The 18,510-nt window shown below is 32.3% G+C and overlaps 1 protein-coding gene across 1 annotated transcript; it reads left to right on the top strand.

Annotated features, from left to right (window-relative positions):
* Positions 1-9,135: 9,135 nt before the first annotated feature.
* On the top strand, positions 9,136-17,494 carry LOC7462655 (histidine kinase 4). The gene is made up of 11 exons (XM_002314729.4): positions 9,136-10,379; positions 10,878-11,111; positions 11,207-11,376; positions 12,315-12,533; positions 12,627-12,813; positions 12,914-12,965; positions 13,062-13,291; positions 13,600-13,698; positions 13,944-14,656; positions 15,605-16,111; positions 16,806-17,494. The coding sequence occupies exons 1-11, from the start codon at positions 10,035-10,037 to the stop codon at positions 17,068-17,070; spliced, it is 3,021 nt and encodes a 1,006-aa protein (XP_002314765.1). The 5' UTR covers positions 9,136-10,034; the 3' UTR covers positions 17,071-17,494.
* The last annotated feature ends 1,016 nt before the right edge of the window (positions 17,495-18,510 follow it).

Raw genomic sequence — 18,510 nt, forward strand, 5'->3', positions numbered from 1 at the left:
AGAAACTTTTGTTGCCACTCAAAGTAAGTGTGTGTGTAGATGTCGGCCATGTGGGCTGCTAACTTTCTATGTTCAATAAATGATCATGATCATGATCATGTCGTCCTCTTTCTCTTTGCCATCACAACCCCCCTCCCTCCCTCTCTGTTCAATAAATGATCATGATCATGTCGTCCTCTTACAGAGTGTTGCTTATTGCAAATTTATTAGACCTGACTTGTCCCGATCCTCAATTTTTGGTTGTGTGGATTTACTTAGTGAATTTAAAATGATGTTATTTTATTTATTTTTTTAAAAAAATTGAAACGATATTGATTTTTTAAAAAATCAAACTAAATTTGGATCGGATCATTAGTTGAATAAATGTTTGATTTGATCACACCAGATCAACTCCCACATGATTTAATTTAAAATCTAGTTATGACTAAATATCAAGTTAGCAGATCATTGAGTTTATTTGTAAAGTTGGACCAAATTTAATAACAATGTCCTATTAGTCCCTGGAATCAAGGTTGTCAATTATATTCTGTTATGTCCGGAAATGCCAATATATTTTATTTCGCTCAGAATCTCAGCCCGTTCTATAAATTCTAGCCAGTTTCTAGCTGGAACATTCCAGTTTTGTCCCGTCCAAATAATGTATTTTTTTTTTGTAAAAAAAAATCTATCATTTTTCTCTCTAATTCTATCTTTAAACACTTGATTTATTGGAGATTGTACTTCATAATTTATCGTGGTTTGATTTTTTTTTTTTGTGGTTAACTTGATCTTAAGATCCATGTTACAAGTTTGATGGGTTAACTCAACTGACACGGGTTGTTTTGTCTATTTTAATTTTTAATTGATTTTTTTTTTCAGTTTCATCATTCAATATTTTGTTGATTGTGAATTAAGCCTTTTTATTTTATTTTGATTTGTTTTCTATGAAATTATCACAGTTTCATTATCAAGGGTCACGAGTTTTGCGAGTTAATCCAAGTAGACTTAGGTTGTTTTATGGCATCATGACCCAAGTCGATCTAATATGTTGTCGCCTTAGTGTTTTTTTTTATTTAAAATATCGTCTTAAATTTTTTAATAAAACTATATTTTACTGGTTGTTCAAGTTGTCTTTGAACCCGTCGAATTGACCGGTTTACATCAGGTCAACTCTTTATTTTTACTTGTGTTTGGAATTTAAATTGTATAATTTCAAGTTAATTTATTTTTAGATTTAAATTAAAATTATATTTATTGAATTAATATTTTGAATTATATATATAAACAATACAACTACGAACAACACTTTAAAATGCTTCAAAATCAAAATTTATTTTTCAAATTAAAAAAAAATATCAACCAAAACAGAATTAACAACTTGTTTCTTTTTCCCATCCGTAACCCTGTTTTTTTTGCGTTTTTGAATAAATTTAAAATTTTTTATTTTTTTCTTTGCTTCAAACTAATATTTTTTTTAGTATTTTTAGATCATTTTGATGCGCTAATGTCAAAAATAATTTTTAAAAAATAAAAAAAATATTATTTTAATACATTTTCAAATAAAAAATATTTTAAAAAATAACTACCACTATACTTTAAAACACACAAATAACTCAATAACCTGTGTTGTGATCGACTAGCATAGTGACCAAGTAGTGTTTTGTCTTTGACGAAGACTCTTGTCTTTGACTAAGACTTGTAAAAAAGTTTAAGATGATTCTATGAACTATAAACTTATCAAGTATTTACAAAGGATGATCATGTCTTTAAACCTTTTGAAAGCAAGAGTTATTTTCTTTCGGGATAGATTATCTAAAACGTTTCCTAATTTAATGATAGTATCACTTTGCATCCTTATTTTCCGATAAATTTCATATAATCATATATAATTTATAATATAATTTCACATTAGTTTAATCCCGGTTAACAAATAAAAGTCCTACTAGATTCCATAAACGAAAAGCAAAGAAATTTACAAGAATTCCATTAATCATGTTTTGACTTGTTCTTGATACACAGAATGCCCCTCGTGACCCGATTATATCCACCAAACAAACCCAGCACAATACAAAGATGCCACGTATTTTGCAAGTTACAAAATTTCGCTGTTTGCTGGCAGTGGGTATTTCCAGCCACAATATTGTCAACTGTAATTTGATCCCTTTGTTACGATTCATGCTCGTCTTGAGAAGGAATGGTGAAGAGTATATTAACCTTCCGAAACCATAAGAATCAATCAAGAAATTTATGAAGATAGATCACATGATTTACTGTGGCGATTCAATGAATTGACTTGTTTATTTTTGTAATAATATTTTCTTTCTTCATGTATTATCCATTATAAATATGGATTATTTGTAATCTCTTTAATGTATAATTTATTAAAATACAATACGTAGCTGGTGTGATTTTTATGTTCGTGGAGGAGGCCATTGTGGTTAAAACAGGACCGGACCTTGTCATTCAACTAAGTTGCCATTAGCTACATGGAAAACTCTTGCTAGTACCATATATATGCAAGAAAAATGGGTTCACTTACACATTATCTGTGAACCAAAAGTATATATTCAGAGATGCGTTTGTATTTGAAAAATAATGTATTTAATACTAAAAAGAATTCTTGAAAAATGAGTTATTTTTAATGTATGAGTGTTCTAGATGAAAATCATGTATTAGTGTTTGTTGCGCATGGGAAAATGAATATAGAAAATGAGCAACTATAACCTTTTTAAGGAGATAATAAAGTGATAAATTTTTTCATGCAGATAGTAAAATGTTTTTTTTGGTCAAAGAGTTTTTTTTTTACTTGTTTATCTACATGAGTCCCAGAGAAGTGTTAGCATGTAACTAGATGCCCCGCGTTATGGTTGAGTGCTAAACAAATTTTTTTTTTTTAAAAAAATATAGGCAATGCAAGTGTATTTTAAATAAGTAAAAAAGAAAAAATTCATAGATTGAAATTGTAAAAAGAAAAACAACGACTTAAATTAACATAAGCAAGCATGCAAATTCTATAGCCATGTTCATTGGAAAATATACGGGCGATGCAGATGTGTTTTAAATAAGTAAAAATAAAATCTATGATTTCATTGTAGATTGAAATTGTAAAAAGAAAAACAACTATCTAAATTAACCTAAGCAAGTATGCAAATTCTGTAGCTATGTTCATTGGACTAGGATAAACCAAGAGAAAAACAAATATAAAAAAACAATGAATCCCAATTCCAAACAAAGATGATGCATAAAGATGAAATCGAAAGAAAATTAATTTTGAAAAAATGACAAAAAAGCACCAGCAAATCGGGCAAGCCTGCCAAACCTCGTGGTCCGAATCATGCGAATAAGATAACCTAATAGAAGCAAAAAAAAAACAACAACAATGATGCTTGTTTGTAAAACATTTTAATATTAAATGATGAAATTAAGAAAGTATTGAATTAAAAAAAAAAACTCGAGTCAACTTGGGTTAACCTGCAATCCTAGTATTGAGAATTTGAGATCACTATAGATTGATAGAAAAGAAATCAAATAAAATCACGAAGCTTTTTTTATATATATAATGATCAAAATTATATATAAAAAAATCATAAATATTTTTCCTTCCCAAGCAAGCCAGTCCTTGATATAAAATAAAATTAAAGGTCTTTAAAAATTTTCAATACGATTCTCAAAACTTTAATTGATATAAACAAATAAAATATAATTTTATTTTACAAAATCAGTTATTAACTCAGCAATGAAGTATTAGTTTGACACCTCAATGTCCCCGTTCATGGATATTCAAAACAATGCGCAAACAAGGCATAAAAACCCACATGATATCAAAGGATCAAATTAAAAAAATAATAAAAATAAAAATATCACCGTGAATAACTGTTGTAAACTACAATTATCTATCTCATAGTGAAGAATAACTTCACCACGAGACTTTGTTTTTTATTGGAATCTATAATGTAAGTGTAATGACTGTATAATAATTTCCAATTTATTTATCAATACAAGTTTTTTTTATAGAGTGTTTTCCATTGTAAATCATCTTTCAAAAATTTAAAAGTATCTTGTGATTGTGATTGACTATGAGATATTTTTTATTGATTATGTTCTTCAAATATCATCAATTTAAAAGTGTAATGATGTGCTTCCTTGTAAATTAAGGGGTTAGTTCCAATTTATTTTATTCTGTCAACCGAACAATAAGGATTTGTATTCCATGCCTTTATCTTTTTTTCTTTTATCAATATGTTTTTATTTAAAAGTATATCAAAATATATTTTTTTATTTTTAACATTAATACATTAAAATAAAAAAAAAAACATCAATTTATTAAATTTTTTGAAGGAAAATATACTTAAAACAGAAACTATCATATTTTCAAATTCTCACCAAACATCTTCTTTACCGTCTGAATTTTTTGAGAAATAAATTTTGAATATGCGTCTTCCTTTTTTTTTTTTTTTTTCCTATTCTATCACGAGAAAGAAAGAAAGAAGGAAAGAAAATAGTGTCGATATAGAACACGAGAGTGGAGTCGCCTCATGACATAGAAGGGTAGAGTTGTAAAAGACAGCGATAGAAAAAAAATAGCTGGGAATGAGATCCATTGCCTTTTCTCGGTGTCAACATCCCAAAGATATGCGATAGTGATATTTAGCCTCTGTCCTTTATTCATTTATTTTTATTTTGCAAATTTAGATTCTTTATGCCATAAATTATTTTAGAGCGTGTTTGTTTTATGTTAAAAAGATATTTTTGAAAATTATAGATTTAAGGTAAATTTTAATTATCTTCCCGGTTTTAGTGTCCTTGTCAATTGATCATGTATAGTTTTAATTTGTTCAGCTAACCCCCTATAGTTCCAATCTGTCCGGTAATTTTTTTTGTAAGACTGGAAAAATTCATTTCTCTGCTTTACGTTTTTTTTTTTTAAATAATAATTTGTATCTAGGTTTTTCAAACATACAGAATTTTTACCAATAATACATCGTCATTTATTTATTTTGTGGGAGACAGTCTTTGTATCTTTATCGGCTGTAATTTATGGTTGCTTGAAAGTGTGGTTGTGGTTGTTTTTCAAAGTGCTTTTTATTTATAAATATATCAAAATAATATTTTTTATTTTTTAAAAATTAGTTTTGAAATTAACACATCAAAATGATTTAAAAATATCAAAAAAATATTAATTTGAAGTAAAGAAAAAAAACTTTTAATTTTTTTTTAAAATATTTTAAAAATACAAAAACAAATAGGGTCTTAAATAAAAATTAATTGGTAGGTGAGAATCCAATCTTTCTCTCCATTAAACTCTTCAGTAAATTTAACAGATTTCTCAAGTGAATTAAAATTAAAAATTACATTAAATGACAAATTGAAATTATAAATGGATAGTTGACAAAAAAAAGATCTTCAAATTAAATGAGATTTGGAAGTATGGTGGTTAGCTGACATTTTTAAGTTTTCACGGGAATAATTGACAAAACAACAACATGATGAAGAAAAATTGAAAGCAAGGGAGAGACAATAATAATAAAGGACGGAGAAGAAAACTCACAACTCACAAGCACAGTTCAAATAAATTAGAGAGAGAGAATCAAACGAAGATCTTGAATTTAAAATTCATGAACTAAACCATGGTTTTTTTTTTTCAGTTCGTACTTGTTTCGGATGGTGAGTCAAATTTACTGTTCTTCCTCTCAATGTCAGCCTTCTCGGCGGTCTTGATAGCATTTGACAAGGAAGTGAGCATTGATGAATTTTTTTTATAGGAGCAGCAATTTGACCGTCGAAATGGATGGTATGATATGCAACCACAACAGAGGAAACTCAATTTTTGGATTGATTGATGTTTGAGAAAAAAGGTGTTTTTTTTTTTAATTTGATTTTTTTAAAATTATAATTTTTTATGTTTTTTTTGTTATTTTAATGTGTTGATATAAAAAATAATAATAAAATATTATTTTGATATATTTTTCAGTAAAAAAACACTTTGAAAAACAATCTCTGACATGCTGTCAAATACCTTCTTAATATAAAAAAGAAGATATAAACAAAAAAAAACTAAAAAAATTAAATTAGTGGAAATATTATTAGTAAACTAAATATGATTTTTTCTCTGTTAGTAATTATGTATTAGAAGATTTTGAAGAATGTGATAATGATTGTTTTTTTAAAAAAAATTTCACTTTAAAATCTATTAAAATAATATTTTTTTATTTTAAAAATTTATTTTTTATATTATCACATCAAAACAATTAAAAAATATAAAATATAACAAAAAAAAACACTGTTAGCGCCAAACACAAAACAGGTACTCTAAAATTCATACCAAATACAACTTTTCAATGGTAAGTTAACTTTTTTTTTTAAATAATTATTGCTATGCTTGATGATATATATCTTTATACTAGCTTTGATACCCGCGCAATGCCGCAGGTCATTTTTTTTACATAAAAAATATTAAAAAAAAAATTTAAAAATATTGGGTTTTTCTGCAAAGTTATACCCAAGAATCTTGGGTTTGGCTACAACGCCTGATCTAAGAGTAATATTTATAATATTAATAATAAAATTAAACTTGTATGACCCAAGTTTAAGTGAGTCTGGCTGTAACACCGGACCCAAGAATACTGGATGTGGGTCTGGCTATAAGGTCGTGTCATAAAAGTGTGATAATTAAATAGATTAATTAAAAAAAACAAAGAACAAAAATTAACAGGAAGGAAAAAACTAATGAAGAAAAGGAAAAAAAATTGAATTAATTGGGTCAACCTTTTAAACCAGGTTATCCCGTAAAACCTGAAATTTGCGTTATGAAAGTTTGATAACTAAATAGAAAAAAAAATGACGGGTTTACCTAGAATTAACCGGGTTAACCCATCAAACCAAGTTAACCCGTCAAGCCCAGGATACGTGTCATGAAAGTATGAAAGTCTGATAAATAAATAGAAAGAAAAATAACTTTAACAAACTAAACTAAATGAAAAAAATAATTCGTCAAATCAGGTTAACCCATCAAACCCGAGATTCGTATCATGAAAATCTGATAACTAAATAAAAAAAAAATTAACATTAACAAACTAAATAAAAAAAAATTCATAAAAAAATTAAAAAGAAAAAACAAAAGGAAAAAACAATTATATAATATAATAATTATTATTATTATAATTATAATGAAAAAACGTGGGGAAATTTTCAAAAAATGAAAAAAAAAGTGGGGAAAGCTAAAGTTAAAGCTAAATTCTCAACCAACTCAATATTGAAAAAAATAAATTTAACAAAGATAATTTTTTGAAAAAAACATGTGGGGAAAACACTGTAGCCAAACAAAAATCATGTAAGGGAAACACTGTAGTAATCCATAGTGTTTTTTTTTTTTTTTTAAAAAGCTACAAAGCTAATCTCTCAACCAGCTTAATATATAAAAAAAAACCGACAAAGGCTATCTAAAAAAAAACGAAGAAGTCAATTTTGGGTAAAAGAAATGAAAAAAAAATGTACAAAAAAGGAAACAAAAGCGAAAAAAAACACTTGGGGAAAGCTACAGTATTTTAAAGAAAAAGACAAAAAATAATAATAATAATAATAATAATAATAAAATATGTAAAAAATGACAATTTTGGAAAAAAAAAAAAACTACAAAGCTAGATTATCAGCCAGCTGAATATTGAAGAAATAAATTCGATAAAGATAATTTTTTAAAAAAATATATTGGGGAATTTTTTTTTTGAAAAAAAAACTACAAAGCTAAATTCTCAACCAACTTAATATAAAAAAATAAAATCTACAAAGACCATTTTGAAGAAAAAAAATAAAGAAATCATTAAAAAAAAGAAAACAATGTATGAGAATATTATAGCAATCCATAATATTTCAAAGAAGAAAACTACATAGTTAAAATTTCAACCAGCTCAATATTTAAAAAAATTTAGCAAAGATAATTTTGAAACAAAAAAATTAAGAAAAAAAACAAAACAAAAAAAAGAAGAAGAAATCAATTTTGGGTAAAAAAAAACCATAAAAAAACATGTTAAAAAAAAAACAAAAGCAAAAAACAAAACTGAAAAAAAAAAAACAAAAGCAATAATAATAAAAAAAACTGCTGCTACAGTGAAAAACCTACGCATTTTAGAGTTCTTATTAATTATTTTTTCAGGTGCGAAAATGTTATGTTTATTTATGTATTCAATTAAATTAAAGATAAGAAATCCATATATTTTTTATTGATAACGAGTTTATGACAATTTTGATTATTATTACATATTTGGTAACATAATGTATAATATATTTTTTTATTAAAAAATACTAAAATAATAATATTTTTTTAATTTTTTTTAACAATAACACAACAAAATCATGTTAGAGTCGTAGCGTGGAGCATTACTCTTATGTGTGGATTCTAGAAGCCACTTTGTGCTTATTTGGTAGTGCGATTTGAAAATATATTGTTCTTAAAAAAATATTATATATATATATTCTTAATGCAAGATTTTAACATGCTAATATTAAAAAAATACATAAAAAAATATTTAAATATACTTTTAAATAAATAACATTGTTAAAAAACATTATACACCAATACACGCTTCTATAGCAAGCAGTCTTGAATTTTAATGCCAACCCAAGCTAGAGATCAGACAAAAGTAAGAGGAAAAACAAAAAGTCATCCAAATAAATGCAAATCCAACCACAGAAAAGGAAAAGGAGAGTTGAAAATGCATCCTCTTGCTGTATTCTGGACTCAAAAAATACAGACAAGGAAAACGTATCAATGTCAAGTCAATGTGAACTGCAAACTATAAACAGAAAGAGAGAGAAACAAGAAGGGGGGAGAAAGTATGGCGTGGGAGATGCCCTAATAAAATAAACAAGAAAGACAGAGAAGAGAGAGAGAGAGAGAGAGAGAGAGGGAGGGAGGGGGTCAGTGAAGACTCATGGCTCTCAGAAGAGAGAGTAAGAGTCATAACTCATAGTTTAATAGATTGTGCAAGAAGGGAGAGGGTTGGCGTATCTCCAAAAATCCTAAAAATTCGATTCAGTTTGCTTTAAAAAGCAAGGGGCAGATAAAAGTGTACATATACACAAACATTATATTATAAATAAATACAAAACCCAAGATCAAGACTGTCCAAATCAAGTTAAAATAAATAAAAAAAACTGCGTGTAAAAACTTGGCCATTATTCAAAGCACCTCCACCTTTCTCTCTCTTGGACTACAGAAAAACCCACCATTGTTGATTGAGTTTGTTCCCTTCTTTCAACAACCTCCCTCTTATCTCTAAAAAGCATTTTGCTCGCTTGTGCTTCGCTGTTCGTGTTCTTTGGTCAATATGTGTTTAGATTTGCAGTTAGTGCTGCTAGTTTTTATAATACTAAACAAACAGCAGTGAACGTGCTTCTTCCTTGTCTTGTTGCCTCTCGCGCACACTATTCCCCTCTCTCTTCCTGTCTCCCATGCATAGTTAAAAAAAGAAGTGAAAGTGAAAATTAAAATTAAAAATACTAAAATCTTCACGCCTGGAGATGAAAATGATTAGTGTTTTTTCTTTTTATACAAAACAGTCTGTTTTGAGAAGTGAATGAAAGAGAGTGTCTTTGGAATTTGGGCTGTTTTCTACCTTTCGAGACTCCTCATGCTTGTGTCTAATTAACAATCCAGAACTCTTTCTTTTCAATTCCGGGTCTCTTTATTTCAGTTCTTCAGATGGGTTTCTTGAGAGGGATTTGTTTATTTCTCTAATTTCTTTTGGCTTCCTCTTTTGCTCAAATCACGCTAAACAATGCTGTAAATGATAATTTACTTGTAGTTAAGCAACAGCAGTGCCACTTTTCTCTGTACACCAGAAGAAGAAAAAAGGTCTTTGTACATCAGAAAAAGAAAAAAGGATAGCTGCAACATTGCTACCTTGTTAAAGAGTATTACCTCAGACATACATGGCTGTGTTGTGTCCCTGTGTTGTTGGCTTTTTTCCTTGTTAGATATGAACTGGGGGTCAGAGAAACAAGGAGAAAATCAAGAAGACTCTGAGAGATTTTAGTTCTTGTTGTGCTTGAGTCCATCTATGGCGTTGAATATACAGCAAAGTTACCACCACTCAGTGGCTGTTAAAATGAATGGGCAGCAAATGGGGACCAAAAGGGGGTATACATTTATACAAGCCAACAGGACTTGGCTTCCCAAGATTTTGTTGCTCTGGGTCATGGCTATGGCACTTTTTAGTTTGACAATATACAATGGCATGGATGCTGATAATAGAGTGAGGAGGAAGGAGGTGTTGAGTAGCATGTGTGATCAAAGGGCTAGAATGCTGCAAGATCAATTCAATGTTAGTGTCAACCATGTTCATGCCCTTGCCATTCTTGTCTCCACTTTTCATTACTACAAGAACCCATCTGCAATTGACCAGGTTTGTACTCCTTTCTTTCTCTTGAAACTTTTGATTTCAGTTTTTGTTAGTTGAATTTTGAAGGTTCTAAATGGTTGCCGGCGAAAAAGACAAGAAATAAAAGAAGGGAAGATGATTTTGGAATCTCAGATTGTTTGCTGTTCTGTTCCCAAACAAAAAAATAAATAAATGGAAAACTCACTTCGATTTAGCCACAAGTCATGCAAGGTTTAGTTAACTTTGATTTCTGAAGAATTTTTTCTTTCTTTCTTTCTTTCTTCTTCTTCTTGTTTTTTTTTTTTTTTTTTTGCTTTGAAGTTGTTTAGGCTGTTTTGTTCCTCAACAAATTATGGTGAAGCCATTGGAAACTTACATTTCCTTGCGATTTGGCTTGCAAGAGTAAAAAAAACACGATATGACTTCGTCAAATGTTTGTATACGACTAGGGAGTTCTTTCATCCTTCGATACCTTGTTCTCTGATTGTGCATGCTGAGATTTGATTTTGACAAAAACTGCAGGAAACCTTTGCTGAGTACACTGCTAGAACTGCTTTTGAGAGGCCATTGTTAAGTGGCGTAGCCTATGCACAAAGAGTGGTCAATTCAGAGCGGCTGGAATTTGAGAGGCAACATGGGTGGACAATAAAGACAATGGAGAGGGAGCCTTCACCCATTCGAGATGAATATGCACCTGTAATATTTTCTCAGGAGACGGTCTCCTACATTGAGTCTCTTGACATGATGTCAGGGGAGGTAATTTTTTGAGTCTGTGACTTGAATTTGGATCCGTTGTTTACACCATTTACGTTTTAGTATCTAGTTTTTAAGTTTTCTTTGGCATGATGCAGGAGGACAGAGAAAACATACTGAGGGCTAGGGCTTCCGGGAAAGCTGTTTTGACGGGCCCCTTTAGGTTACTAGGTTCTCATCACCTCGGTGTTGTATTGACATTCCCTGTTTACAAGTCTAAGCTTCCTCCAAGCCCAACTGTGGCCCAGCGCATTGAGGCAACTGCTGGGTGAGTGCTGGTTTATATTAACATTTTCAATTAAATTCAATTTCGATTTGAAAAATATATAGGCTGACTAGAAGATTCGACAAAACATGGTTCTATGATGTTACTCAAAAAATTCTCTTTATGCTTCAGCAGTTTATTTTAGATACTAATTTTGAGCTTAAAAGTTTCGCCTTTCGGTTTGTTAGTGTGATGAGATTATTTGTTTGATGCCATTAAATTTGATCTGTTGGCGCATAATAAATATGACGTTTTGAGACTTTGTTTCATCTCTCCTTTTCCTTGTTTTCCTATCTTCTTGCTGCAATGCTGCATATCTACAATATCGTATATTAGAAAAAGAAAAAATTTCGTTATGTTTCACAGAGACAGTTTTGTTGCTTCAAAATGATTCAATTGTTTTATTTTTGTAAAATAGCTTAAAAGATTGGGCAAGGTAAATCCTTTGTTACTCTATATGTTTGTCATTGACATGAAAATTTGGCAATCGTTATTGTATCAGGTGTGTAGTTTAGATTGAGGTGTTGTTTCTTCGATGTGGATATGATGAATTTTATTTCCACTATGCTGCCTCTGAATTTCAGCGATATTTTCGTGTTTAAATGCAAATTTGCTCCTCATTGTGATCGTTGTTCTACAACCTTGAACCAATTTCTGATTTTTCAAGTCTACCTCTCCTGAGCTGTCTAGAGATGGAAATTTAAAACTTCTTATTGAATTGCATTTCACTATTAGCAATTAGAAAACGGACAGTCAAATGCTCTTTTAGGCCTGTGGTAGTGTTTGATATTATGGCTGGAATTTCATCCACGTCACCTTTATTTCCTGGCTATTTGGGCTCCCCGCATTGGAATGCTTCATCCCTTACAGTTTGGTTGATGCCATGTATTTTGTAGAAAATCTGGTTTCATCTATTAATATAGATTTCAAATTGAAAGCAGATACCTTGGTGGAGCCTTTGATGTCGAGTCCCTTGTGGAGAATTTACTTGGACAACTTGCTGGGAATCAGGCAATTTTGGTGAATGTTTATGACATAACTAACTCTTCTGACCTTTTAATCATGTATGGTCACCAAAATCAAGACGGTGACATGTCTCTTTTGCATGAAAGCAAGCTTGATTTTGGAGATCCATTCAGAAGGCATCTGATGACATGCAGGTAAATGTATCAAATCACTGATCTTGATTTCCTAAGATAAATGGAAGAGTGAGTTTCCAGCATACAGATGCTTATAATTTGAAATCTGAGCAGGTACCACGAGAAGGCGCCCACTTCATGGACTGCACTCACCACAACTTTCTTATTCTTTGTGATCGGTTTATTAGTGGGTTACATCTTGTACGAAGCAGCAATTCATATTGTAAAGGTCGAGGATGATTTCCATGAAATGCAGGATTTGAAAGTCCAGGCTGAAGCTGCTGATGTTGCAAAATCCCAGGTATTTTTCCCAACATTTCTGTAAAGAATATAACTGAACCCCCCTTGTTTTCTTGCTGTAGCATCTTCCTACCTGAGTATCATTGTGTTCTTGATGCCAGTTTCTAGCTACTGTATCTCACGAAATCAGAACACCTATGAATGGCATCCTTGGTATGCAAGATCTCTCCTTTTCTTTTCTGGAATATGAAAAATATTCTAGGTTCTTGTCTTTTCATAATCAGTGGTATGGTCTGTGCACAATTGCAGGAATGCTTGCTTTGCTACTAGATACAGATTTAAGTTCAACCCAGAGGGACTATGCTCAAACGGCTCAAGTCTGTGGAAAGGCACTGATAGCTTTGATAAATGAGGTGCTTGACCGGGCAAAAATTGAAGCTGGAAAGCTAGAGCTGGAAGCAGTCCCATTCCATATTCGATCCATAGTAGATGATGTCCTTTCTTTATTTTCTGAGAAGTCTAGAAACAAAGGCATTGAGGTAAGTCCTAGGGAAACACAATAAGGGCAAGTCAGTATATTCATATCTTTTCTTGTTAGCTGAAATGAATTCTCTTAAAGGGACCGAAGACCTGTTTCATTCTTTTCCTTGGGTTGAAATATCACGTCTGGTTTTTGGATTTTGTAAAAGACAAACTGCAAGTTTCTCTTTTATGTTGAATCTGACCTTTTCTTTTTCTCTTCTTTTCCGTGGACTCCTGATGTCAATTGGTGGTGGCATTCTGGATGTGTTATCTCATTGTAAAAAATGCCTGAAACACGGTTGCGTAATCAATTGTGGAAGTGCAGCTGGCAGTGTTTGTTTCTGATAAAGTTCCAGAAATTGTTGTCGGTGATCCTGGGAGATTCAGACAGATAATCACAAATCTGGTGGGGAACTCTGTTAAGGTTAGTGTATTGCTTGAATTTTGTTATACAGTTCAACCTACTAGAATGTATCTGTATGATTTCTTGTTAGTTCATTTATCAATTAGCCAACAGTAATAGTGATAGAGGTTTGTCTTAGCACAAATATTATGTTTTACTATGCAGTTTATGATTAATCCAATAATGATTTTTTTTCACCATTAGCTTTATTGCCTTCTTTAGAATTCTACCTCTTGTTATAATTGACATTTAATTCTGTTTGGCAGTTCACTGAAAGAGGACATACATTCGTTAAAGTTCATCTGTATGAACATGCCAAGGCCACGACAGATACAAAAGCAGACACTTGTTTAATTGGTGGGTCCAATGAAAGTGTGCTTATATCAGGGTCCCAAAAGTTCAAAACCTTAAGTGGTTGTGAAGCAGCAGATGATCAGAACAGTTGGGATGTCTTTAAGCATCTTTCCGATGAAGATTTCCGATTTGATGCCTCAATAAATGTAATGACCAGCAATGAAGCTTCTGAAAATATTACTTTGATGGTATGCGTGGAGGATACAGGAATTGGCATCCCCTTAAAAGCCCAGAGTCGTGTTTTCATGCCCTTTGTGCAGGCAGACAGTTCAACATCAAGACATTATGGAGGAACTGGAATTGGATTGAGTATAAGCAAATGTCTGGTTGAGCTCATGGGTGGTCAAATAAGCTTTATTAGCCGACCTGAGGTTGGAAGCACATTTTCATTCACAGCTGTTTTTAGCACGTGCAAGAAAAATGCTTTCACCAAAATGGAAAAACGCAATGCTGAAGATTTGCCTTCTGGCTTTAGAGGATTGAAAGCATTAGTTGTTGATGGAAAACCAGTTAGGGCTGCTGTAACCAGATACCATTTGAAGAGGCTTGGTATCCTAGCTGAAGTTGTGAGTAACCTCAAGGTGGCTGCTGGTAGCTGTGGGAAAAATGGTTCTCTAACATCTGGGTAAGTTCATTTGGCTGGCTTTGCCCCTAATCATTTTAACTTAATTAAGAAATTGAAAGGTTCTAATGAAATAGCAAGAAACATGTGTGAATCTTCTGCCCATCACTGATGTCTCTAGTTTGCCTTTTGGTTCGATCTTAATGAAAAAACACGTTAATCATTCCACTTTTCATGCCACTTTGTGTCTTCGGGAGGGGAAGCTCGTTTACTAGATTGTGGCTTCTGTGTTTTAACTTAGAAATGACTTATTTTCATGTCATTTGCTACTATGATGCACATCATCTGCCCAAGATTCAGATTGCAATGTGTTTGTCATATAGAATTCATATCAGGAACATTGTTGGGAGTGTGTAGTTGTAATTGAATTTTTGCAATGCCAAGATTTCTACTAAAGCTTTATTGCACTGAGTTGTTGGTTGGGGATGGTTGATGGATTTTTTCTCTCCTTGTCCTTCTTGACAGCTTTGGCCTAACTGTCACGACTGAGTTCCAATGTTCACAAAATAATTTCAGAGTAAGATAGCTGTAGGCCTATGTTTAACCCATACTTCAAGGGCAGCCGGGTTTTTATGTGAAAGAGCATGTTAAAAGTATAAAAGCCTATATTTTTCCTTCACTTAATAATGTAAGCTTTTTTCATAAAAACTTTTGGGTTGAAATTTTCCTTGATAGGGTAATCAAAGAAAATTACTCTCTCATGGAGTGTCTCCTAAATTCTTTGGAGTGCACTTCTATTGTGCGAGCACTTGTAGTTTTGGCTGATATAGAAACCATAAAAGAATTGATTTGAATAAAAAACGTATCAAATAATAGTTTTTATAAAAGATAACTCGTGAAGTGGCCGATAAAAATAGATCATTGATAGAGCTCCTACATTTACATTTTGTTGAGAATTTGAAATTCCATGCTACCTTGTGCTTGGCATAACCTCTTTGTTTTAAATTGCAGAAGTAAAATCCAGCCAGATATGATTCTAGTCGAGAAGGATACATGGATTTCTGGGGAGGATGGTGTTTCAAATGTATGGAAACTGGACTGGAAACAAAACGGACATGCGTTCAAGTTTCCTAAGATGATCCTTCTTGCTACCAATATTACCAATTCAGAATTTGATAAAGCAAAGGCAGCAGGTTTTGCTGATACCGTGATCATGAAACCTTTGAGAGCAAGTATGGTGGCTGCATGTCTTCTTCAGGTGCTGGGCATGGGCAAGAAGAGATCACAAGGGAAATGCATGCCAAATGGATCTTCTTTCCTTCAGAGCCTTCTCTGTGGAAAGAAGATTCTGGTGGTTGATGACAATAGGGTAAACCGCAGAGTTGCTGCAGGTGCGTTAAAGAAGTTTGGAGCTGATGTCGAGTGTGCTGACAGTGGTAAAGAAGCACTGAAATTGCTTCAACTACCACACACTTTTGATGCATGCTTCATGGATATTCAAATGCCAGAAATGGATGGGTATGACTTTGAGATTTTGTTTTATGATTTTGGATTGCAATGTCCTTTATTTTTCAGCTCTTCTTCCTTGGTTGCTTATAGAATGAAATTATTTTTGTCTATACCCCTTTCTCATAAAAGCCAAACTGATCAATGTCTTTGATTACCTCTCTTTTTTCTTTCCATTTTTTTTGTTAACGAACCTTTTTGGCATCATATAACAATATTGCATAAGAAATTTTAGTTCGTATATGGAGAAATTATTAGGTCAGGTGTGTTTTTAGTTGCTCCAATTTGTGGTTTGCAAGGAGCAATGTAATATTTTTGGCTAAAAGAAGCCATGCTTGTGCGAGTCATATTTGGGCAACCAGAGCTTGGGATCAGAGCAGTAGTGGGAATGGAAGGGCATTTGGTCCTTGTTTCTGGAGATCTGAATTGCCTGGTTCTTGTATCTTTTCATCTGATTGAAAAGTAACTAGGCTCCATTATTTGTTAAAATGAGTTTAAAGAGCAAATTTCATGCTCCCATAAGTTTCAAACCTTGGAGGATACACAAATTGGTGATCTAGGGGCTTAGGACTCATATTCTCTACCACTACTTATGCATACTTAACAGATTTGATTGCACTTGCATCAGGAACTAAGCAAGTACAATTGGCATGCTTTGCATGACGTTTACATTCCAAGTACCATTTACATGGGTTTTCTCCTCCAGGTTTGAGGCTACACGTCGTATCCGGCAGATGGAGAGCCAGGCAAATGAGCAGATGAATGGTGAATCCATGGTAGAAGGAGGAACAGCTAGAAAAGGACAGTGGCATATTCCAATATTAGCAATGACAGCTGATGTGATACATGCCACACATGATGAGTGCTTGAAATGTGGGATGGATGGATACGTCTCAAAGCCTTTCGAGGAAGAAAATCTCTATCAGGCAGTTGCCAGGTTCTTTGATAGCAAATCCACTTTAAAGTCATAATAGGATTCCCCTTGCCTCGTGGGAACTGGGAAAATCTAAATTGGAGAGTTTCTTTGGTTGATCTGAACCAGCAATTTTGAATCACCTGCTGGTGCACTTGGTCTCGAGTGGATAATGGACGTTGGTTTCCTTGGGTTTTTGATGATTCATCGTCGAAAATAGTTACAGGTTCGGGCAATTATTTCTAACCAACTTCAGTTTAACTTGAATAGATGCTAAGCACATGTATACTACTAGAGAAGCCTCCGTCCCCACTTGTATGTATAGATCATTGGGAGGTGGGAGGAGCAAAAGTTGTAAATCTTATTCTCTTTTTCCTTTTTTGTTGCTGAGGAGTCTTCACCCTTGTTTTGTATTGTTACCTATTCAGCAAGACTTATTGACTAGACATTGCTTTGCCATAGAAGGGTAGTTGAGAGTGAAACCATTTGCATCATTGCATGCGCATTGCCTTGGATAATTGATGGAGAAAGCCATGTTATAGGAATTCATGCTCAATGAAACTTTTCTGTTAATTCCACCGTCCAGGGAGTTGCTGGAGGGCGCCATGTTTTAGCCCCCCTCTACAGGTGGTTTGATATCTAACCCCTCTGTCAACTGCTTGGAAACTTTGGGATTAATAAAGACAATTTTCTAACGTGCCATTAACGAGTTTCTGTTGAAAGTGCGTTCATAGCTGCGGAATTAGAGCTCAGCATTACTTCTCTTTTGATGGTTGCTTGCACTGTCTGATTTCTTAACCTTGATGGGTTGTCCTCCTATATATGAATATGTTCTGGAAAAATTACAACTAAGTTCACCAAGTTGAACACGCAATAACTTGTATGCTATTTTTAGTTTGTGAAAAATATATTTCTGGGCCTTCTATTCTCTCACCCTCGTTTTCGTTAGTTTTATTTTGCAATATACACCCCTTAGAAAGGGTTAAGATGTTTTTCAGCTCCGGGTGTTCCTTTTTTGGTATTTAAACAGGAATGAAATGGTTTTTATTTTTATTTTTTAATATTTATTTTTAATATTAAAATAATTTAAAAATATCAAAAAAAAATTAAAACAAGAAAAAATTCAAGTTTTTCAAAAAATTCCTTTGAAATGCAAAAATAAGCGGCGTTTTAATTACTAAGCAGAAGTTGATAGGTATGGTGAAGTAGCTATGGACGTAGGTCGATTTGTCAAAGCAACAACTCGCCGCAAAGTTGAATGTTGATGGACATAAGGTGTTCTCATACGAAGACCAGACCTTCCTCATAACAGTGGTTCAGAAGGATCACTTTCACGTATGCGGTGGACATTGGTTCAGAAGATTCCTACCACTTCAATCCAGACAGCTCATCCAAGTTGTCAAAATTGCTAAAATCACATGCTTTCTTCTTCTTCTTCTTCTTCTTTATATCATAACATTAACCATACTTCCTTGATTTCAATACAATAACTAAAGTC

Source organism: Populus trichocarpa, chromosome 10 (assembly GCF_000002775.5).
Source record: "Populus trichocarpa isolate Nisqually-1 chromosome 10, P.trichocarpa_v4.1, whole genome shotgun sequence".
Taxonomy (NCBI): Eukaryota; Viridiplantae; Streptophyta; class Magnoliopsida; order Malpighiales; family Salicaceae; genus Populus; species Populus trichocarpa.